At 42.2% G+C, this 24433-nt stretch overlaps 1 protein-coding gene across 2 annotated transcripts in view; it reads left to right on the top strand.

Moving 5' to 3' along the window:
- Window positions 1-8517, top strand: part of LOC139005927 (cytochrome P450 4V2-like) — a 29659-nt gene extending 21142 nt beyond the window's left edge. Inside the window, exons 9-12 of one of the 2 annotated variants that reach the window (XM_070408238.1) lie at window positions 5509-5643; window positions 5736-5915; window positions 6329-6412; window positions 7257-8517. In XM_070408238.1, the coding sequence (XP_070264339.1) occupies window positions 5509-5643; window positions 5736-5915; window positions 6329-6412; window positions 7257-7429 (572 nt within the window). In that variant the 3' untranslated portion in view covers window positions 7430-8517. The remainder of the gene's footprint in view (window positions 1-5508; window positions 5644-5735; window positions 5916-6328; window positions 6413-7256) is intronic. The other variant, XM_070408239.1, reaches the window with a different exon arrangement.
- The last annotated feature ends 15916 nt before the right edge of the window (window positions 8518-24433 follow it).

Here is a 24433-nt window from a genome sequence, read left to right as displayed (position 1 = left end):
CTCATTAAAAATGTGCAGTCGGGTCTGTTCTAAAGACACTGTAATAAGCAGGAAGGCTGCCATATGATACCCCTTTCAGGCCTAATGTCCTTTGTAAGACCTCATCCATTTGTTTATGGGTGTTTGCTGATTGCTTGGCATGTGACTGCACTGGCCTAGATGCAGGGGCTACACTGATAAATGTCACTGTCCTCAAGGACCTCACGCTTCATAGGTGAAGCAGACACTGTGTAGACAGTATCAAGTCATGGCTGTGTGCTTGGGCGATATGAGGAAGAAGGGGCTAGCGGAGAGCAGAGAGGAGAGGTGAAGCGGGGTCAAGGAGAGCTGTTCCATATAGGATTGCTGTGGGTTAAGCTGATGGGACATACATTTCTTTTGTACACCAGTAACCTGTAGGTAAGGGGTCCTAGGCTGATGCCTGTAGGGATGTTGTGAGAATCCTGGACTTATTCTTTTTTCTCTCTGTCATTTTTATCATCGTGGATTTTGTTTTCTTGATTGTTGTTCTGAGGTAAATTTAGTTTCATTATAACAAGTAACTGGTACACTTTTAATATTTAAAATTGAGCATTATCCCCTGGCTGGTTTGGCTTAGTGGATAGAGCGTTGGCCTGCGGACTGGAGGGTCCCAGGTTCAATTCCAGTCAAGGGCACATGCTTGGGTTTAGGGCTTGATCCCCAGTAAGGAGACGTGCAGGAGGCAGCCAATCAATGATTCTCTCTCATCATTGATGTTTCTATCTCTATCTCCCTCTCCCTTCCTCTCTGAAATCAATAAAAATATATTTTTAAAAAAAAACAAAAAAAATAAAATTGAGCATTATCTTTTCTTTCCAGTGAAACAAACAAAAAAGATTAAATAAACAGGAAAAAAATTACAGTAGAGAATGATGTTTTCAAATAAGATTCTGCAAGTCTGCTATTCTCCCATTGAGTGGCAGGGCACAGGCCATTATTAGAAGATAATTTTATTTCAATAGTATCATCTTAAACAGGGAGAGAGTCCATTAAACATCACAATTAAACACACCAAAGGGGAAGTCTTGTTGTAAAAATGCCCACTTAACTAACACAAACATCTTATATCTACCCTTTGACCTTGTATAAACACCCCCCCCCCCTTTTTTTTTAATTTAAACAATGTTCCATAGAAGAGAAAGTAGACAGATATATGTTGGTAAATGCTAACTGTCCACATTCACAGAGACACAGTGTAATCTGTGTGCTCAGTGTACAGAGAAAGGAGGAAGAAGGCTGGAATTCTGTGTACTACTGCGCGGGCTGAGCCTCCAGCCCCCAGCAGAGCAAAGTAAACAGGTTTTTCTTTCTCACGGAGCACAGGGGCATTGACTCCATATAGTGTTTGTTGAGTCAGGAAGGGATAAAAGTGAATTTGGACTTGTGTGCATCCATATAAGCCTAACCAATGCACACAGACACCAGGGGCTGAGGGCATGAATGGGGGATAGGAGGGGGGTATACAGGGGCCATGGGGAGATAGGGACACATATATAATACCTTAATCAATAAAGAAAAATAAATAAAAATCAATGGAAAAAATAAAAATACTTTTAAACATAAAAAAAAAAAGTGGGAGAATCGAAGATGGCGGCATAGGTAAACACCGGAGACTGCCCGCCGTGGACAACCACTTCAAAAATACAACTAAAAGTCGGAGCGGACATCAACCAGAACCACGGGAAGGCTGGCTGAGGAGAGTCTCTTCAACTAGAAGCAAAAACAACAGCATTCCGACGCTCAGCGGAGGCGCAGTGTGGAAAATTTAAAGGTGCGCGTGAAAAGCGGGCTGGCGGCTGAGGGCGCGGTTGTCGTTTTCAATCAGGAGCGAATCTCAGACTCTGGGCTACAGATCCGGGCGAGTCTCTAGGGACCCAGACTCAAACGGGAGAAGCGGGACTGTCTGGCTACGGCCCCTCCGAGGTTTGCAGCGATTGCTGGGACAGAGAGGCAGAGCCCCTGGGGACGGACTGAGAGCGGCCATAGCTGCTCCCTCCCCCCCGCCCTGTTGAGCCCGCCCCGCCCAAACCCTGCGCACAACCATTTGCCGACCGCCTCAGGCAAGGGCTGGACTAGCACCTCCCCTGAGGACTGAAGTTTTCCCACAGCTGATTTCCACCGCCAGTCCGCCGGGTGGTCAAATCCCTCTAGTGTTAACTACAACAATTAAGGCTTCGCTAGAACAAGACTGCGCACAGAGACCACAAGGGGGTGCACCAAGAAAGCATAAAAGATGCGGAGACAAAAAAACATGACAGAAATGGAGGATATGGAGCTAAGAATCGCAATTTTGAGGGCTTGCCATAAATTCGTGCAGAGCCTCACGAAAACTAATGAGACCCTCGATGCTACGATAAAGAAATTAGAAAGTAAGCATACACGGACTGAAATAAAGAATATTATACCCAATAGCAGACCAGAGGAGTGCAAGAATCAAACCAAAGATTCGACAAAAAACACCCAATTGGAAAAGCATAATGAAAAAAGAATCCGAAAGTGTGAAGATAGTGTAAGGAGCCTCTGGGACAGCTTTAAGCGGACTAATATCAGAGTCATTGGAGTCCCAGAAGATGAGAGACAGCAAGATATTGAAAACCTATTTCAAGAAATAATGGCAGAAAACTTCCCCCACCTGGAGAAAGAAATGGACTTACAGGTCCAAGAAGCGCAGAGAACCCCAAACAAAAGGAATCCAAAGAGGACCACACCAAGACACATCATCATTAAAATGCCAAGAGCAAAAGACAAAGAGAAAATCTTAAAAGCAGCAAGAGAAAGAGGCTCAATTACCTACAAGGGAATACCCATACGACTGTCAGCTGATTTCTCAACAGAAACTTTGCAGGCCAGAAGGGAATGGCAAGAAATATTCAAAGTGCTGAATACCAAGAACCTACAACCAAGATTACTTTATCCAGCAAAGCTATCATTCAGAATTGAAGGTCAGATAAAGAGCTTCACAGATAAGGAAAAACTAAAGGAGTTCATCACCGCCAAACCAGTATTATATGAAATGCTGAAAGGTATCCTTTAAGAAGGGGAAGAAGAAGAAAAAGGTAAAGATACAAATTATGAACAACAAATATGCATCTATCAACAAATGAATCTAAGAATCAAGTGAATAAATAACCTGATGTACAGAATGAACTGGTGACTATAATGAATCAGGGACATAGAAAGGGAATGGACTGACTATTCTTGCGGGGGAAAGGGGAATGGGAGATTCGGGAAGAGACTGGACAAAAATCATGCACCCATGGATGAACTCAGTGGGTGGGGAGTGAGGGTGGAGGGTGGGGTGGGAGCTGGAAGGAGGGGAGTTATGGGGGGAAAAAGAGGAACAAATGTAATAATCTGAACAATAAAGATAAAAAAAAAAAAAAGAATCAAAAAAAAAGAAAAAGTGAATTTGGAAGAGAAAGCCTTAGAGATTCTTTTCCCACTGTATTCTGCTCAAGGTATTTCCCCCAAATAAGTTGAGAACCAGGATGTAAGGGAGAGAAAAGACTTCAAGAGCAGAATGACTGAGCCTAAAAGTAAAACAAAACCCAGACTGTAACTTGCTCCCAGTGACTGGAGGAAACTTTTAAAAACAAGGTTGGAATCCATCCGTGTTCCTTAGTCACCGCCTCCTTCATTCTCATCAGCTTCTTTTTTGGTAGCTTTCAATCCTCTCAATCTCCCCCTCCATCATCATCTTCTTCTCTTCTCCATCCCTTTCTTCATCTTCCATATCAGGAAGCAAGTAGTAATGAATTGGATTTTGGCAAATACCACCTTTGATGATCTCTCCCAACTTCTCTGCACCTGCATCAGAATGGCCATAAACCAGATTTTTGTTTCTCGGCCTCTTCCTGCTGGCTTTATCCTGCATTGGATGTGAAGATTTCATCAAATCCTTTCCAGATATTTCATGGACTTTGAAAATGCATCACGGTTTGCACTCAGATGAATTTCTTTGGGTGCAATTATTTTCCTAGGAAGGGTTTTCATCGAAATGAAAATCTGTTTTGTGACCTGATTTATTACTTTTCAATTCTGTACTTCAACTCTGGTTGAATAACACAGTGCCTTTCCATCTGTCTCCCCGAGCAATGCAGGCATAGAGATGGTTGCAAATGTTGTTGCTCGAAAAGTTGGGATTTGTGCCATCAGTTCCTACCTCTTCTGAAAAACAATGGTTGGCAGAATTTGCTAGATATCCGCCTTCAGAATCTTCTCACTGGCTGGTTCATTTAGTTTGTCTGTCTCATTTTTTTGCTTTCTCAATATGTTCAGTTGCTTCCTGCTGTGTATGTTACTCCCATTGGCAGGTCCAAGAATGTTTGGGTCCAACCCCAGCAGGTCCAGGGGTTCTCAAAGATGTGGACGGAGTCGGCGAAGAAGGAATGACACGGAGACAGCATTCAGTTGATCAGCAGCCTAGCCAGGTTCTCTAGCCAGATTCTAGTCAGGTTATCCAGCCAGGTTCTCCAGCCAGGTTCTGTCTTTATTCTCTTACATCTCTATTTATACCAGTTGATTTTAATCCTATCCATTCTAATCCAAAGGTTAGGGCTTTTGTTATCTCCATTCCAAGGTCACTACTCTATTGTTCTGTTAAGCTACAAGGAAGTAACTGAAAGTGATTATCCTAAATAAAGGTTATGTAGCTTAAGCGTGATTGTTCGTAAAGTGATTAATTACCTGCCTGGCACTTAGTTAAGAGGTTTTATTCCCTTCCTTAGTCCTGTTAATCCCTAACTCCAGGGGAAAATCCCCACCTGAGGAAACAACCTTTCTTGAAGAGGTGGCCTTGGTTAAAACACATAGCACTAAGAAGGGGAGCAAACATATTAAGAACAGTATGCCATATACGCCAGGTCCCTTGAAACATATGCTGTGCAGATGTTTCTTCCCTGCAGCAACTGTGTCAAGCAGCAAGGATGAAACAGCTTTCGGCACAAGAAACCATTTGGATTTCTTTGTGAGGTGGGAATGGAGGGCGTTTGGGGGCCAGGCTATGGGAGAGTCCAAGAATCTGACCCAGGAGAAGATTCACTTCTGGAGGAGGCTCTGAGAATTCAAAATTAAATGTTTTAAACTTATATTTTCATGCATTCACAATGTTATGCAACTGTCACCTCTAATTCCAACCCATTTCAGCAGCCAAAAGAAAACCCTGCACCATTAATCAGCCACTCCCCATTGTCTCTTTCTCCAACCCCTGGCACCACTTCATTTGCACTCTGTCTCTGTGGATTTATCTTCTCTGAGTACTTCCTCCAAATTTAATGATACATGTGACCTTTTGCATCTGGATTTTTTTACTTAGCATTATTGTCTCATTTTATTTTGATTATCTATACTATTAAGAATTTTACTTTTGCTGTTGGTATTTAACATTCAGTGTATTGATGTTATAATATATATTCTTTTTTGATGTCTTATCTGCCAAGCCCAAATAGTTCTTTCATTTATTTTATTTCATGTATTTACTTTGATCAGGGAATTCTGATCGCCCTGTTACCTTAGAAGACCTGAAGAAACTTAAATATCTGGAGTGTGTTATTAAGGAGACCCTTCGTATTTTTCCTTCTGTGCCTTTTATTGCCCGTGGTCTTAATGAAGATTGTGATGTTGGTGAGAATTCTTTCAAGAAAGTAGTGGGGAGAGTGGACTTTTCTGTGTCTGTCTTGCTCTGTTCTCATGACATATCAACTGCCTCATGACAGGGGCATACAAAGTTGTGAAAGGCTCTCAAATACTCATCATTCCCTACGCACTGCATAGAGACCCACGGTACTTCCCAGACCCTGAGGAGTTCCAGCCAGAGCGGTTCTTTCCCGAGAATTCGATGGGACGCCACCCATACGCATATGTGCCCTTCTCTGCTGGACCCAGAAACTGTATAGGTTTGTATCCATCAGAATCGGTTTGACCTTTCAGATGCACACGGCAGGGGGTTTCTTACAAATAATGTCTTTGAGATGTGGTGTGTCAGATACAAGTCTGTTAAAAAACTTGTTTTATTTTTTCTCCCACTTTACTATGACTGTCGTAAAGTATATCAGTTTTGTAGGGCTGCTGTAACAAAGCACCACAGACAGGTGGTGGCTTAAATGACAGAATTTTATTTTCTCATAATTCTGGAGGCCAGAAGTCCAAGATCAAGGTGTCTCCAGGGCTGGTTTCTTCCGAGGCCTCTCTCCTTGGCTTATAGATAGATGTCTTCTCCCTGTGTCTTCACATAGTTTATTCCCCTCTGTGTGGGGGGGGGTGTTTTTAATTAATCCCCAATCAATGATATGTTTTTATTGATTTTCAGAGAGAGGGAAACATTGTTGTGAGAGAAACATTGACTACGTGCTGCCTATACAAGCCCTAACCAGGAATCTAACCCACAACCTAGGTATATGCCCTGATGGAATTGAACTCACAACTTTAAGGTGAACAGGCTGACATACCAACCAACTGAGCCACCCAGCCAGGGCTTAATCTCTTATTTTCATAAAGACACCAGTCAGATTGGATTAGGGCCCATCCATAGGACCTCATTTTATTTTAATCACGTCTTTCAGGGCCCAGTCCCCAAATTCAGTCACTTTGTGATGAATTTGGAGGGAATACCTTCAGCCCATAACATAAAGCATAACCAGTTTCATGGTAGAGTTTTAAAATGTAAATCTCTGGATTGAAGTAGAATATACTTTATATGGTAGATATGTTACTTATAACAATTAGTTTATTTAACCTGTTTTTATTGCTTGTAGGAATTCCTTTTTTCAAAACCAAAACAGAGAATGCTCACCATAGGACCAGCAGAAATACATCAACAAAATGAATGCACATCGCCATGCATTGTACACACTTTTGGCTTTAGTATCTCTGGCATTTTATTGTTCATGTAAATGCAGGCATTGGTACAATGAGGCCTGGTAACTCTATAGTAAACTACATAAAAGGCCCAGTAGGAAAGCGTTCTAGAGTAGTGGTTCTCATGCTTCAATGAGCCCAGGATTCACCTGGGTGCTGCGTGGGCTAGATTCCTTGTCCTCAGAGCTATTCAGATGCACTGGGTGGGAGCAGGGAAGGGCACTCAATGATCTTTATTAGGAAGCATCCTGAGTGATACTGGTTCTCCCAGGGCCTACTGTGAAAATCTAACATCATTTGCTCCCTCTAATTAAACCTGTTCTTTCTCCCATTTGAGATATATCTGTAATTAAAGTCATGCTATTTACATTAATTTAAAGGTCAAAGGTTTGCCATGATGGAAGAAAAGGTCGTTCTTTCATGCATCCTGCGGCATTTTTGGGTAGAATCCAACCAGAAAAGAGAAGAACTTGGTCTGACAGGAGAGCTGATTCTTCGTCCTCTTAATGGCATCTGGATCAAGTTGAAGAGGAGAAACATAGATGCATCCTAACTCTATTATTGGGATGTGCCATAGTAGGAATAAGGTCTTTCTTTAAGAGAAACTTTGCATTTACAATGTGTAGATCATGAGTTTAATACTCTTAGTCCCTACACCTATTTTTTTTTCTTACCCCACTTATCTTGGGGTCAAGTCTACCAAAGGAAGAGTTTTTATATTTTCATCACCACCATTATCTTACCCTTGGTCATGATCCCAAACAGTGAGTTAACTGATGTCAGTACCCAAATAAACATATACATTTCTCAACAGAGGGATCTGTAGCCCAATTCATTTTCAATTGACAGACCCAAAGGATATAAGTTAATTGAAGTTCCAGAATTTTTAAGGTATTATTGTTCATCACAAATATACATATATACATACACATTTAATTTGTAAAGGGTAATTAAATACTTAGGCTTGAGCTTAGGTTTTAAAAATTATATCAGTGGCATCAGTTATCAGAATAATTATGATGTTACTTTTCAGATATTATCAAGGAGAGCAGATCATTTATAAGTTGACTCATAAGTTCTGTTCCTATTTCCCTCTAACCGTGTACTTATGGTCTTCACTTCATTCTACATAACATCACAATTACCTTCTCACATCATATATTACCGGGAGAGAGTCCTCTTGGTGATCTCCAGTCCCTCATAATGGCTTTTGGACCTGGAAGCACCTTAGACCTTATAAGGTTATACTCCTTTTCATTCCAAGGAGATAAGATCAATCAGAGGTAAGTTTCTATCCAAAGTCATACCACTAGGGGGTGACAGAGCTGGGAATAGAGGTCTAAACTCTAAATCTCTACTACAATATGCTATTGCTTTATGAAACTTGGGTCTGTAAGTGGGTGTATCATCAGAACACAGATCTTCTAGAATTCTCCCATCATTAATGAGAAGAGAAGCCACACATGTATAGTAATCCAGCACCTTGTTTAGGGTTAACCTACTGGGAAATTCAATCCTCTGGAACATACCTGTGAAGCTGAAAACTGACACAAATTCCCTGAATTTGAATTCCATTGACAATATCTCTACTCCCTCACTCAGTGACTTTAAAAAACTTCTTTTAATAAATAATTTTAATGAGATTGTTTCTGTTTCTAAAATGATTTTAGAGTGGGAGGAATGGGGAGTGAGAGAGAAACATCGATGTGATGTGAGAGAGGTACCTTGATCCATTGTTTCCCATTCACTTCCCAACTAGAGATTAAACTCACACCTAGGTATGTGATCTGACTGGGAATCGAACTTGTAACCTTCTGGTGCATGGACAGAGATTGTTTCTTTAGTTTTCTCAAGGCAATAGCAGGTGGAAGCAACAAACTAAGAGAATGGGATATATATTCTTTAATGGGCATCAAAGGAAGAGGTGACCCAACCAAAGTCACTGGGTAAGTATTATGGGCTCAGGCATTCCAGGAAGGGTCAACAGCTCTACTCACTTTATCATTCCAAAGACCCTCAGTGCAGACAAGTCAGTCTGTATGTTGCTGAGAAAAAGTCAAGGAAGTATATGATGCAATTGAAAATGATTCCCAAGATATGGTAAACTTTGTTATCTAGAAAGTAGATATAAGTAGAAAATTCATCCCCAGATGATTTTGGATAATTGAAGTTTTATTTTTGGAAATTGGTATTATTTCTCAATTCATTCACTTAGATTTAAACCTTGCCTTTAAAAAAATGTAGTGACTCTACACTAGATATGAAATTAATTTTAAAGCAAAGAATTGCTTTGTGTCACCTTTTGGCTTAAAATCTTCATTTGTCCCCAGAATAATTTATTTTTCATATTTTAATTGGAAACTCACTTAAACTGTGTCAGTTAAACTGAGTTGGAATGGAGAACGTATGATGTGCAGTAGCAACATGAAGATGCTGACTTTTATTTTTAAATAGGAAGATGATCTAATATCTGCTTGTGTCCCTATTACCTATCATGCTCCTGCTTGAATGAGGTAGATACTGATAATAAACTACATTTTAGACATGGGTGCTACATTTTATTCTAAGAATTGATGTCAGTTTGAAATATATATTACTTTAAAAGATAAATTAGTGGGTGACTGCTTTATAATAAGTAATAAAAATGGCACCCTTTAATTAATATCCTCAGTGTTACTCAGACTCCCTAACAAAATGATCCCAGTGCAGTTATCATAGACTGATCTTGAGTTTCCCTGACTCTGAAAAGTAAGTGGAAAGACCAACATATTTTGCTTAATAGAAAGGAGAAAGTGAAATCTCTTAGGACTACCTGGGAATCAGGAAAAGCCCCAAGCATCCACTGGGTACCCAGGTATTTATCATCTAGCAATCTCTTCAGGTGATGGATTACTGAATTGATGGTCTGTTCATTGTCACAGATAATTGTGGAACATCAGTTTCTGGACCAACTACTGACCTGTCACACAAATAAAGAGATTCTTGGACTATATCTAGAAGATCAAAATGTATTTCTAGCACCTCATGATGGCTCTGAATTCATTGCATGATATGTGTGTGTGTGTGTGTGTGTGTGTGTGTGTGTGTGTGTTACAAGCCATTAGCAACCCTATGAATGAGTGATGTTCACAATATCATGTTCTCAACTGCCCTGCTCAGCCCTTGTAGACTGCTACCTACAGCTTCTTTTATGGCTTCAATCCATCTCATATTTGATCTTCCTTATTCCTGCTGCCTTCAATTTTTCCCAGCATTATTGTCTCTTCAAAATAACTCTGCCTTCTCATGATGTGCCTGAAGTAAGACAGCTTCAGTTTTGTCTTTTTGTTTTTTCCTCCAGTGATGTTCAGGCTTAACTTGCTCTTGGATCCACTTTTTCATCTTTCTGGCGGTCCCGGGTATCTGTAGAGCCTTCCTCCAACACCATACTTCAAATAAGACAATCATGTCTAAACACTATGACAAATTTTTGTTTGAAAAAAAGAAAATATTAGTATCACATTTCTATACAGAAATGTCATTATTAGTACAGCCTTTATTCTCATGAAACATAAGTTGACTAAGATCAAGAAAGACAGGACTTGTAAATGTAAAGTACAATAAAAAGAAATTGCTGGTGTCTTGATTAATACCCTCAATTTAAAAGGCATCACAGCTTGCATATTTGAAATATGCTACTGCATTACAACCAGAAATTATTTTATTGGCTTTGTTATCCATTTTTAATAAACAGAGTTCTGCAGTGCAGTAATATGCATTAAATATTTACTTAAGCATCAACTCCCTGAAAATCTAATTTTCTAACCAAACTGATGTAATGCAATTTTGAAGAATAGTTAGAAAACAAAGGGGATTTAGTGTGAAAGTGGTTATGTCTTTAAAGATAAAAAGTACAAAAAGGAGAATAAATTATTTTTTGTGGATGGCATAGATAAATCTAAGATGGAAGGATAGAAGTTGCAAGGAGGTGTGTTGCCACAGTCTTTTTTGCAGCAAGTGTTTGGGAATCTGGACAAGGGCTGCACATAAATGGATAGAGACTAGACAAGAAATATAAAATTGAAAGGCATTGGGGGAAGCAGATGGAAACCTCACCCTCTAGGGGAGTGGGCTTCCTTAATCTCCGGACCCACAGCTTTTTATTTGCTGGAAAACACATTGGTCCTGTAGGGATGCAAACAGGCATATCAAAGGGTTAAGTTTTGTAAACAAAAAAAGACCATCAGGTTAGAGAAAATGCCCTCAGCTGTTTGGCTACAGGTAATACTATGCAGATCTTCAGCCTTGCTGAAGATGTCCATCAGCCTTCTGAGGAACTTCTGGCATTTATTATGCTAACTCCTGCTCTTAGCCTCCACATATTCCCCTTCTTTGATTTAATAAATTTAACAAGAAGGTATGCCATTTGCAGAGGTCGGGTCCTTTCAAGATTTTTAGATTTAATAGAAAGGATCAAATTCTTTCATGTCTTTTTAAATTGCTGCCAGGCATCAAAGGAATCCGTCTGCAGTAAGCTCCTTTCTGGGCCATCAGTTATTTGAGTCCCAATCACTGTCCAACAGTTTTTTACGGGTTCCCTTCTCAATCACTGTCCCCTGTGACATGACAGCAATGATATTCCAGTTCTAGATGGTGGACCAACAGTGAGCAATAGCAGTACAGGTCCGACCTTGTTTGGCTTGGTCCAGGGCAACCTTCACCAACGCATAGCTGATGACTGCTAGCTTGGCGAGGCGTCTTTACCATCCCCCATCTCTGGGCTGTTTCTCTCCTGTCTCATCAGCGTGTTGCTGGGGTCCACTGCTATCTGTGGTTGGAGTAGACGGGTCAGTTCCTCTCTCAGATCCATTGTTGCAGGAATCCACTCTGGCTTGGAGGAGTTTTCTGGAAATATACAAGCATATTCTCCACCAAAGGTTAATAAAGAGATCCTTCTATAAACTAGACTCTCTGAATCTTTATATTTTGCCAAACCATTTTCCTTTGGCTTATTCTGACACCATGTGTGTCTTGCCATTAGCATGACAAGTGAAAAAAATTTAAAGTAGAAAAGTTTTAAGTAATTAAGGCTACATGTAATTTATTTACAGGAGATTACTCCACTATCCCACCTTTTTTTGTTTTAAATAATATTAAAAGGCTTTTGGAAATCCTGCAATGCAGTCTTCATAGCTTTTAATTCAATTCTTAGTACAGAGGTATGACTGCTCTGAATTCATTGTATGATAAGCAGCTTTACTATGAGATGAACCATCAGTAAAAAATTAGTTCATGCTCTAGGAATAGGTACCTGCCTAGTACAACAAAGTTCCCAAGAATATTCACTTATTTCAACTTGCCAATTTAAACCAGTCTGAAAAAAAGGCTATTTTCTAACTTTATTTGTCCTTGGCAGTGAACAATAAATGACACTAATTGAACTTCTGCTATCAGTCTTTTTTTTTTTTAAATACATTTTATTGATTTTCCACAGGGAGGAAGGGAGAGAGATAGAGAGTTAGAAACATCGATGAGAGAGAAACATCGATCAGCTGCCTTCTGCACACCCCCCACTGGGGATGTGCCCGCAACCAAGGTACATGCCCTTAACCAGAATCAAACCTGGGACCTTTCAGTCTGCAGGCCGACGCTCTATCCACTGAGCCAAACCGGTTTCGGCTGCTATCAGTCTTTGAATATATTCATATATGTTTTGTTTAGGGAGGCAAAAACATAAATTATTTACTTTTCTTTTTGAGACCTAGTACATTGACATTTAATTATAGTTTCTAAATATTTGAAGGGCATTTTTCTTTATTTCCTCCCAGGGTAATTTCTAGGCCACATTTAGAGAGGTTATTTTTGTTTTTTGTTTTTGTTTTTTACCTTTTTTATTCCTTTTAAACTGAGCAACTCACTTAGTTGCTTTTCAGATGTTGACTAATATTGTAATGTGTATATTTTAAGTGACTCTCTTTCTATTTATGGTGACTTTATTAATGATCAGTTTTAATGCTTGAATAATAACCTTTAGTTTACCCTGTAAAATAGTAGCAGAAGGAGATTTAAATATTTTAAAATTACTCCTTTTTATTAAGCTTAAAATTTACTTTTAAAAAGCATTCTTTTTGGCTATAGCTCATTTGCATACACAGAGGGGTTATGGGAATTTTTACTTTGGCCTTTGTTAAAACCAATTGATTATAAAAATATTGGCTTCTCATATAACTGAAATTATATGAGACCTTGATTATATTGTAAAAAGCTAATTTATTAAGTAACTAAAGTAGGCGTCTTTATTGAAAAAGCAAAACAAGCAAACTTATACATTTGACCTATGAAGTATAAATGCCTTCCCACCCACCCCCAGACTATTTAAAAAGCAGGCTGCCTGAGGCTTTTGTTTTTAAAATTCTGCTGCTGAATTATCTGGTTTTGCTAAGAAATATTCAGCAATATTGTCTTGCCCTCTCTTAGAGGTTGAAACCTTTATAGTATTTTAAAATATATTTATATAAATAAAATATAGTTATTAATTTTTATTTGATAAAGCTTTCTACATGATTTCAAGTATGTTAGATTGGCCTAATTCAGTTCAAAAATATTTCTTTTAAGAAGAGAGAATAAATCCTTGAATCATTCCAGGGCCCTTGGAATGCCCAAAGTCATTTCTCAGTTAAATTCTTGAAATTTAATTTAGAAACACCATTAAATATAATGATTAGATTAGATTAGATTAGATGCTTTTTGTAATTATTCTAAAAGATATCAATTTTATTTAAACTGGTTTTTATATTAAAAATTTGTTTCAGACCACAGAATCAATCCCTTTTTAATTAAACCATATAAAATATTATATTCTAGGTTTAAATTTTACCACACATAAAGACTATAATATATTTTGAACTACTAATTTCTCTAGAGAAAATACAAGAATTATTTTCTCAAAAATAAATTTCTATAGTTTATGTATTTTGTTACCATAACTATGATAGATCCTCCCTTCCCCCAACTGGTGGGTGGAGTATGACGTAACCTGCAGCCCAGAAATTCCTGAGTGACTAACCAGGTACCTTATATGAAGATTTTTTTCAGTTGTTACAACTTGGGGATGATGCTATTAGCATCCAGTGAGTAGATATCAGAGATACTGCTAAACATCCACAAGGCACAAGGAAGACCTCCGGGAAAGATACTCTACCCCAAATATCAATAGTGCCGAGGTTAAGAAGCCCTGCTAACCCCCCATTCTGAAGGGCTGGGTTCGGTAATTCTTGCTAAAAATAACACTGCTTAGAAGAAACGTGAGGACTAGGAGGCCAGGAAACTGTAATTCTGATGCTTATTGCTACTAATGTCTTGGGAAACAATTCCCAACTCTATCCTCATAAATTTAATGCAAATGACCTATAACTCTCACATGACTGATCAGAAAACAAAAAAGTACTGAAAAGATTCTCTTAACTGATAGATCACATTTATATATCAACTAGAGGCCCGGTGCACAAAAATTTGTGCACTTGGGGGCGTCCCTCAGCCTGGCCTGTGCCCTCTCACAGTCTGGGACTCTCACAAGCTGGCAGTCAGACAACCCTCTGGAAGCATGGGAACCATTGGGGAATGTCCACTTGCCAGCGGGGAGCAGGCCTAAGCTACAGTCGGACATCCTTAGCCCTGCTGAGGAGGCAGGAGAGGCTCCCACCACCACTGCTGTGCTGGCAACCATCAGCCTGGCTTGTGGCTGAGCAGAGCTCCCCCTGTGGGAGTGCACTGACCACCAGGGGGAAGCTCCTGCATTGAGCATCTGCCCCTGGTGGTCAGTGTGTGTCATAGTGACCAGTCATTCCCAGTCGTTCTGCTGTTAGGGTCAATTTGCATATTATGCTTTTATTATATAGGACAGAAGCATGGTGCACGGGTGGGGGCTGGCTGGTTTGCCCTGAAGGGTGTCCCGGATCAGGGAGGGGGTCCCGCTGGGATGCCTGGCCAGCCTGGGTGAGGGGCTCATTGCTGTTTGCAGGTTGGCCACAGCTCCTTCAGGGTTGGGGTGAGGGGTCCCGCTGGGGTGCCTGGCCAGCCTGGGTGAGGGGTTGATGGCTGTTTGCTGGCTGGTCAAGCCCCCCAGTGGGAACCCTTACCCATGGGGGTGTGGCCAGCCTGGGTGAGGGGCTGAGGGCCATATTCATCCTGACCACACCCCCTTCAAAGTGAGGGTCCCCACTGGGGTGCCTGGCCAGCCTGGGTGAGGGGCTGAGGGCCATTTTCAGGCTGCCCACAGCCCCTCAGTTTGGGGAGGTCTCGCTGGGGTGCTTGGCTGTAGCTGATGGCCATTTTCATGCTGGCCATGTCCTCCGGCAACCCAAGCTCCCAGCCTCTCCTTTTTTTCTTTTCTTTTTTTTTTTTCAGTGCCTCCTTGAGCGGAGGCCAGGGCAGGCTGGAAGCAAGTATCTGAGATTTATTTATCTTCTATAATTGAAACTTTGTAGCCTTGAGCAGAGCCCAGGGCCAGCCAGGGCATTCGGGAAGCTTGGCTTCCTCCATCGCCCAGGGCAAGCCAAACCTCCTGCTCACTCCAGCTCCATGGCCGCTGCCACCTTATTTGGGTTAATTTGCATACTTGCTCCTGATTGGCTGGTGGGCGTGGCTTATGGGTGGAGTGGAGTGGCGGAGTGATGGTTAATTTGCATGTTTCTCTTTTTTTTTTAGTTACTTATATTTTCTTTTTTAAAAAATTGTTTTATTGCTTAAAGTATTACAAAGAGTATTACATATGTCTCCTTTTCCCCCGCCCCTTGACATTCCCGTGGCCTCCCCTACCCGCCAGTGTCTTGTGTCCAATGGTTATTCTTATATGCATGCATGCCTACAAGTCCTTCGGTTGATCTCTTACCCCCACACACACAACCCTCCCCAGGCTTCCCACTGCAGTTTGACAGTCTGTTCAATGCTGCTCTGCCTCTGTATATAATTCAGTGTAAATTATGCAAGTAAGCATTATTTTTAATTATGGCATCATAGTGAAATTTAAAGAAAAATAATATTGTGTCTTTTCAATTCTCTTTATTGCCCCCCTCCCCCCATTAGTCTATTCACAGAGCTTGATTTAATGTTCCCTTTTAACTCTCCCCAAATAACTTTTAAAAATATTAAGGTGAAAAATGATTCCAGGCAAATAAAGTTTCTGAACTCAGGACCAAGTTGAGTTTAAAATATTTAGAAGTAGGTTTATAGGTTTAGACTAACTGTAAAGAGAGAGGAAGGAAGATGGCAACTGGCAGAAAGGTAGGGAGGGAGAGAGTGTGAGAGCACAAGGAAGTGATAGAGGAGTGTGTGGACCTGTGTGGTGTGTGTGTGCATGAGCTAGGGACAGTTAGATTCTGCAGCTCTTCCAACGGGCTGCCAAACCAGGCAGTCTTAGACAGTGGAGCCCTGCTCCCGCTGCGGACACTCTGGGGCGGCCAGCACCGGCACAGAGACCACGCCATCTTGAGAAACAGAGCTGCTTGAGAGGAGGATCCTGGCCTCAGCACCACCCAGTCTGGACTCAGATGCAAATCAGGATCCTGCAGCCACTGGGGACAGAGACCTGCAACCACAGCTGCAGACCCACAGACACCAAGAATCCAGACATCCAGGCCACAGATTTCTGTGAGTCACAGAGTCTATCTCTCCCCCACCCCCACCGCGGGCAGAGCTAGTAACTGATAGACCCGCCCCTTGCAAATGGCTGCAGTGCAGCTACAGGAATTTGAGCCTGGGAGCTCACAGACAGTGGGAATCCATTCCCCTCAACGCGACCAAACCTGAAGCCCACGCAGGGTAGCAGTGCCACCTGACTTCGATTCTGGGCAAGTGCACACGGAAGTCTTTTTTCCGCAGTGCAGGAGTGGACCTCCTGCCTACACAGTGCTACTGTGCAACCTAGTCCCCATGCTGAGGGGCTCTGATCTGCAGAACCATGAGAGTGGTATCTACCTCGCGTCCCTGCCATGGGGATAAAAAGAGACACGGCATACAACGGGGCTAAAGGTCACAGAGCCATGCTTCCAGAATTAGCTAATCGCACTAATAATGGAGATAACACTGAATGTCTCCACAATTGTTTGGTGTGAAGTAAAGTGGCAAAAGAGTGTGATTAAAGAGTGTTTTCTTTCCCCAATTGTGAAACAGAACCAAAGAAAACAGTTCAGATTCTGCACAGTGCCTGGTGCCGTTCTAACCTCCCTGCTTGTCTGGAACTCAGTGTATCTCAGAGATAACAATTCTCTGTGCATCACCCACTGGGTCATTAACCCTACCGCTGCCCGCCTTACTGGGGGTGAAGCGCCAGTGAGCTTGGGGTTTCTTGAACAAGTGCAAAGGAAGAAACCTGTGTAACATCCGTTTTTCTAAGAAAGAGGTGAGACATTTGAACTTGGGAGAATGGCGATGCATCTCTTTGTTTTGACCTCTTGCTTTGGTGACCCTGGAATGGCCACAGGCTCCAGGCTGGCAGTGCCGGGGCAACCTGTGGGGCTGCAGGTGGCTGGTTGCAGCTCCTGCCCTGGGCTCATTGCACAGCCTTCGTGGAGGGCAAAGAATCTTCTTGGCTGCGGGTTCAGTGGACATTGGGATTCATGATAGCAATTCGGAAGTATTATTTGGTATAAAAGCTGTCATAGAGCTCACTCTTGTAAATTCATGGTAGTAGCAAGTAGCCCTGGAATGAATGATGTAAATCTATGTAACATGCCCAGCTAGCATGGCTCAGTGGTTGAGTGTCCACCTATGAACCAGGAGGTCACGGTCTGATTCCTGGTCAGGGCACATGCCTGGGTTGGAGAACTGATCCCCAATAGGAGGCATGCAAGAGGCAGCAGATCAATGATTCTGTCTCATCGTCAATGTTTCTACCTCTCTCTCCCTCTCTCTTCCTCTCTGAAATCAATAAAAATATATATTTTTAAAAATCTATGTAACACAATTTTCAAGTTGCTCGTGATGACCACACTGATACCAGGTGTGCTACATTAAGCTGAAGTACGTTCACACAGAAGTGGCCATTTATAAAATATTGTGTAGTTTAAGTAGAAAAATAGAAAAGTTGCTAAGAGAGATGGGGTTTTTCCTTCCAAACTCAGAGACTTTCAGTGGTAGGAAGGGCTAAAGTTGAAAAACAACCACGAGGTCTGGGTTCTTCACAAACCACACAATAGGACACTGAAGAGTTAAATTTCCTCTGGAGGGAAAAATATCCAGATTTCGTCAAATCTGGCTGGGTTCCAGGAAATGAGTACAAATAAACACAACCTCATCTTTTACTTGGGCATGTAATCAAGATATTGATTTTTGTTCTGTGTGGATGCTGTTTTTGTTGAAACGGAAGAAAATGGTTGGCAATAAAAGTCTTTTATCTGTGGCCCTTTGGTATTGATAATCCTATGGATCCTTTGAAGAGTGCTGGCCGGGTCACCGCTGGGCTTTGTAGGTCAGGGCAGGACCTTGTTTGGGCAGAATTGAGAGGAGAGTTTTGAAATGTGACCTCCCCTGGGGTATGACCGATGGGTTTAACGTTGCCAGTGGAAACCAGGGGTCTTGGACCGATCTCTTTATTACTCACACAGGGTGAACAGAGGAGCCCTCCCACGTTAGAGCCTTTGGGACTAAGAAGTGGGTAAGAGGCTAGGAAGGCCGGACTGCCATGGCTTCAACTCTCATGAGTGAGACTGAGAGTACAGAGAAGAAATAGGCCCCAGGCAGTGCCACCCAGTAGTGAGGAGGCAGCAGAACATGGACTTGGGTAATGGACTTCACAGGTACACATCTGATAGGAAGACAGCCAAGGAATCCAGTATCTGTCTCCTTTTTCACCAAGGTGTGGGAAACTCTAGTTGGAACTTAAGGCTCCTATTTTAATTACTGTTGATCTCTAGCTCCTCACTAAACTGTAAACAACTTTGAAGAAGGCCCCCTTTCATATGGCGTGTCCATGGGTATTGAGTACCTGTCCAATAAATGAATACATCTTCATTCTAAAACGGAGGCTCAAAGAAATACAAGTATTAGCTCGAGGGCATGGCAAGTCCAGAACCCAGACCAAGGTTGGCATTTGTATTGCAGGTGATGGCCCATGCCATATATCCTCAGACTGTGAGAAGGACAAAAGATGGCAGGGCATTTGTCACCACCATTAGTCATTTTCCTTATCTACTAAGGCTGTGGTTCTCAACCAGAGACAGTGTTGCCCTCCAACCCCACCCAGGGGACATTTCACAATGACTAGAGGCATTTTTGTTTGGCTCACCTGGGTGAGGGGGTACTACCAGCATCTAGAGCAGCGGTTCTCAACCTGTGGGTCGCGAGCGCTTTGGGGGTCGAACAACCCTTTCACAGGGGTCGCCTGAGACCATCGGAAAACACATGTATAATTACGTATTGTTTTTGTGATTAATCACTATGCTTTAATTATGTTCAATTTGTAACAATGAAATTGGGAGTCACCACAACATGAGGAACTGTATTAAAGGGTTGCGGCATTAGGAAGGTTGAGAACCACTGCTCTAGTGGGTAAAGGCCTGTTGTTGCTAAGCATCCCAGCAGGCACACAGAGGGCCTCACAATGAAGAATTATCTGGCCCAAATACCAGCAATGCCATGGTTGAGAAACCCTGCTCTACTAGTAAGGTCAGTATTAAAACCTTATAAGGAAAAGGGGGTGGTTCAGGGGCAGCAAGAAAGGGGTTGTAGGACATGGGAGGCTTTGCCCTTGTTCACAGTAAGACTTGGTGAGAGAGAAGGAGCTCTCTCTGTGCTGGGACAGAGAGGGGTCTCTGACAGCGGTATCCCTGTGTTGTGTCCCCTGTCCCAGACAGAGGACTTTGGGTCAATAAAGACCCTAACTTGTGACTTGCACATGGGTCCCTGTAGAGTAAAATCTGGATTCTTTCTGAGATTTTGTCTAGCAATTCACTATTTTCATTGGGCTTAACAACATTTTATTTCACTGGTGAGGGGTGGGGTGGAACCTTTATCCTATATAATAAAGAGGTAATATGCAAATTAACCATCACACCCTCACAAGATGGCTGCCTATGACCAGGCCAGCAGGGGGGTTAGTGAAGAATGACCAAACGACTGAACAAGCAGGCTACGTGGGGCGACCAGACCAGCAGGGGGATAGTGAGGGATGACCAAATGACTGAACAGCAGGCTGCGTGGGGCAACCAGGCCAGCAAGGGGGCTGTTAGGGGCAACCAGGCTGGCAGAGGGGGGCAGCTGGGGGCGACCAGGTCAGCAGGGGAGGCAGTAAGAGGCGACCAGCCTGGAGGGGGGGGGGCAGTTAGGGGCGATCAGGCCAGTGGGAGGGGTTCAGTTACGGGTGACCAGGCCAGCAAGGGGAGGCAGTTGGGGGCGATTAGGCTGATGGGGGCAGTTACGGGTGATCAGTCTGGCAGTGGGGGCAGTAAGGGATGACCAGGCCAGCAGAGGGGGGGCAGTTAGAAACGACCAGGCCATCAGGGTTGGGGCCATTGGGGGAAAACTGGCCGGCAGCAGGAGGCAGTTGGGGTGACCAGGCTGGTGGGGGGGGGCGGGCAGTTAGGAGCAACCAGGCTGGCAGGTAGGGGGCAGTTGGGGGCGATCAGGCTGGCATGCAGAGGCTGTGAGGGGTGATAAGGCTGGTGGGGGGGGGGGGGGGAGTAAGGGGCAACCAGGCAGGCAGGCAGGTGAGTGATTAGGAGCCAATGGTCTAGGATTGTGAGAGGGATGTCTGACTGCTGGTTTAATTGCACATCTCCCAAGGGGTCCCGGATTGGAGAGGGTGCAGGAATTTCATGCACCAGGCCTCTAGTCTTTACATAACAGTAGTCAACATGAGGATTCTAAACTGCAATGGTATTCATTGAAAAAAGTTTTTAGAATACTTACTGTCAGTTTGATAGGTAGGTCTATTTAATCTCAGAGGTTTCTATGCAATTAAGACTCTTATACACTTTTATTTAAACAGAGAAAACTGTTTTTGGAATCTTTATATTATTTCAGTGGGTTTTTAGATTTCACTAACTAGCTAAACCAAATTTAGGAAAATGTTATTCAGTTTCTCAAGGAAGTATTTCTCTCATTAGAGTCTTTCTGCTTCTCTCAATAGGGTTGCGGAGTTATCATTATAGCCTTTTTACTGGGGCTTTAGGATAGAGATGGGGTTTCATGGTTAAATAATACAAGAATATAAGGAAATGATATAATTTTACATATCAGTTTTCCATGAAAACCTACCTTGGCATAAATTAGCCATTCTACATTGAGCTTTGTAAAAAGCAGAGTGTCATAAATATGTGCTTTTTGTGTAGCTGGAATGTACTTAATTTTAAATTGGAAACTCAAGAAAGCAACTAAGCACTCTTTATACCCAGATAGACGATAAAATCTTAGCAACAGATCAAATAAAAATATCTGAATAACTGCCTGCCAGATAGAATGTCACAATAGTTCCGTAGCATTTTACATAATGACCTCTTCCAAGTTTAAATACCTCTTAACTTTCTGTTCTATCTAATAACAACAACAAATGCTGGCTTATTTCTTCTCCAAAAGTCTCAGATGAGTTTATATGGGGCTAAGATACATGGCATGGTATTTACCTTTACTAACTAGTCTCTCACTGTCACCTTCAGTGAGTTCTCTCCCCTCTCCCACCATGTTTTTCTTTGTGTAAGAGTTCTGAAAGAGCCATCCGTAGTTCTAATCTTGGGTCATCTTTCATTCATTATTCCCTCATTAAACTTTGTTTTAAATGGGTCTCAAAATTCTGTGACAGATTTTTGGTCAAGTTGTTACCATGAAAAAGTACTGATTTTAAAAACTAATAACTTAAAACTCTCTCTCTCTCTCTCTCTCTCTCTCTCTCTCTCACACACACACACACACACACACACACACACACAACCACCACCAAATGGTCCACAAAACATTCTCCTTTCCTTCTGAAGGTTAAACCTTCTGAAGGTTAAACCTAAATAGCTTTTTCTAAGAATGATGATCAAGCTTCTCCTTTAGCTCAGCAATTTTGCAAGCGATGTGAGCTGCGTGGCAATCCAGCACAGGTGAACAGCCAGCACTGATTTGGCCTGGGTGGTTCAGGATAATCACCTGAGCTGTGTAGCCAGCTGCTTCCGCTGGTGGGTCCTTTTTGCTGTCACCAGCCACATTGCCACAGCTAACATCTTTGACAGACACGTTCTTGACATTGAACCTACCTTGTCTCCAGGAAGAGCTTCACTCAAAGCTTCATGGTGCATTTCAACAGACTTTACTTCAGTTGTAACATTGACTAGAGCAAAGCTGACCACCATGCGGGCTTTCAGAACACCAGTCTCCTCTGGGCCCACAGGGACAGCACCATTTTGTAGATGTCCTGGAGGGGCAGACACAGGGGCTTGTCAGTTGGACGAGTTGGTGGCAGGATGCAATCCAGAGCTTCAAGCAGTGCGGTTCCACTGGCATTGCATCTTCACTGGTGATTTTTCCTCCCTTGAACCAAGACATGTTAGCACCTGGCTCCAGGATATTGTCGCCATCCCAACCAGAAAACTGCACAAATGCTACTGTAGACAATTTTCTTAATGGAGGTGCTGACTTTCAAGTATCTCTTCCTCATATCTCTTCTGGCTGCTGGACGACTCAGTGGAATACATTTTGTTAGACCAACAATCATTTGTTTCATACCCACCTAGCGTGTAAGCCAGAAGGGCATGCTCATGGATCTGCGCATTCCTGGAGATACCCGCTTTGAATTCACCAGCACCAGCAGCAACAATCAGGACAGCACAGTCAGCCTGAGATGTGCCTGTAATCCTGTTTTTGATGAAGTCTCTGTGTCCTGGGGCATCAAGGGTGGTCACATAATACTTGCTGGTCTTGAATTTCCACAGGGAGACATCAATGACCACACCATGCTTACGATCAGCTTTCAGTTTATCTGAGACCCAGGCATACTTTTAGGAGCTCTTCCTCATCTCAGCAGCCTCCTTCTCAAAATTTTCATTGGTTCTTTTGTCAATCACACCACATTTGTCAATCAGCCAGTAGTGGTAGATTTGCTGGAATCTACATGTTGACAATAATGTTGATATAAGTCTTTTCTTTTCTCATTTTGGCTTCGCTTTAGTAGTGGTTGTTACAACACCTGTGTTCTGGTGCCAAACCTGTTGTGAAAAGCTTGGATCATCTTGCTACATAGGCATTTGGCCAACAGGAACTGGGTATTGCTCTCCTCAGAAACCATTCAGACAATGACATTATTATGATTAAGAAAAAATGAGATCTCAAACAGGGGAAACTTGTAATTTTATTTCTCTCCTCATCTTCAGAATATTTTTAAAACTTATAACTCCATTTATAAACACCTAAGATCTTCTTTTGATTTTCTACAGGAGAAAGCTGCCCCCAAGTTCTTGCTCTGATGCCAGATAATTTAGTTCCTCCATGTGTGTCCCTGGATCTTTTCAAGCTGCTTCCCCAGCACTGGAGCTCATAGGGAGTGAGTCTGAGTAAGTAGGTCTATGGGGCCCTTTAAGAGGAATTGCCTGGGTCTCCAGCTGCCTCCATGTTACTCAGCCACAATCTCCACTGGTTTTTATGGCCCAAAGTTATGGGGGCTTCTCTTCCTGGCACTGGAGCCCTGGGCTGAGGCATCTGGTGTAAGGTTGGGACCCCTTGCTCCTCAAAGAAGAAATTCCATGGCAATACATCACTCCTAATTAAAAAAAAAAAAAAGCCACACACGAGTGTTGGACCAGCCAACTCGAGGCCTTCAGCCCTCCTACCCATCTCAATGTGTCTTCCTCTTTAATTCTCTAGTTGTAGGGCTTGTCTTCAGCCAAATTTCAGGTGGTTCTGAATATGGTTATTCTATGCTTTAGTTTTAATTTTGATGTGGTTCTGAGAGGGTGTGAGTACCGTGTTTATCTACACCACTATCTTGGCCCCTCCTCTGGACATATTTTTTTATTGCTTGTCATACAGTAGCTAGACATGGCATTTCCTAGATCTCCATTTGTGTTTCAGTGGTCCTAGATCCAAAGAAAGCTATAAAAGTCCCATACTTTGTTGTGTTTTTTAAATTTCAATTTAATTTAGACTTTTAATATTTGCAAGTAGGATAAAAAAGAGTTTGGCTCCTCAGAACTAACTGTATCTGCAAAGACCTCTGAGGAGGTAACATTATAAAAAGGGAAAGTGAATCCAGAAGAGTAGGGCACCTCACAACACCTGATGCTCCATTCACAGACTGCCCCTGTTTTCTTTTTACTCTGGGAAACTCAAATTAGCCTTGAATTAATGCTTAAGAGTAGCCACTTGAAAGTTTGATTAAATAAAGCTTGGACTAGCAGGCATACCAAATGTGAGATTGCCCAGCTGCTAGGGCTCATGGGAAATTTCAAGAAGACAAACACTTTTATTAAGAATTTCATCAAACAAGGTTTTTTCAGGTATGGTTTCAAAAATGATTATTTATGATTTATATCAAGCAATTACTCCTTGAAGTGCCTTTTTCCACCACAGGGGTTTTAAAAATTGTAGTAGAAAATGATTGATTTTT

Source organism: Myotis yumanensis, unplaced genomic scaffold (assembly GCF_028538775.1).
Source record: "Myotis yumanensis isolate MYYU_CA2020_CCGP unplaced genomic scaffold, mMyoYum1.0.hap1 SCAF_3, whole genome shotgun sequence".
In the NCBI taxonomy this organism is placed as follows: domain Eukaryota; kingdom Metazoa; phylum Chordata; class Mammalia; order Chiroptera; family Vespertilionidae; genus Myotis; species Myotis yumanensis.
Note: the sequence above shows the minus strand (reverse complement) of the source record. Positions and strands in the feature narration are given on the sequence as shown.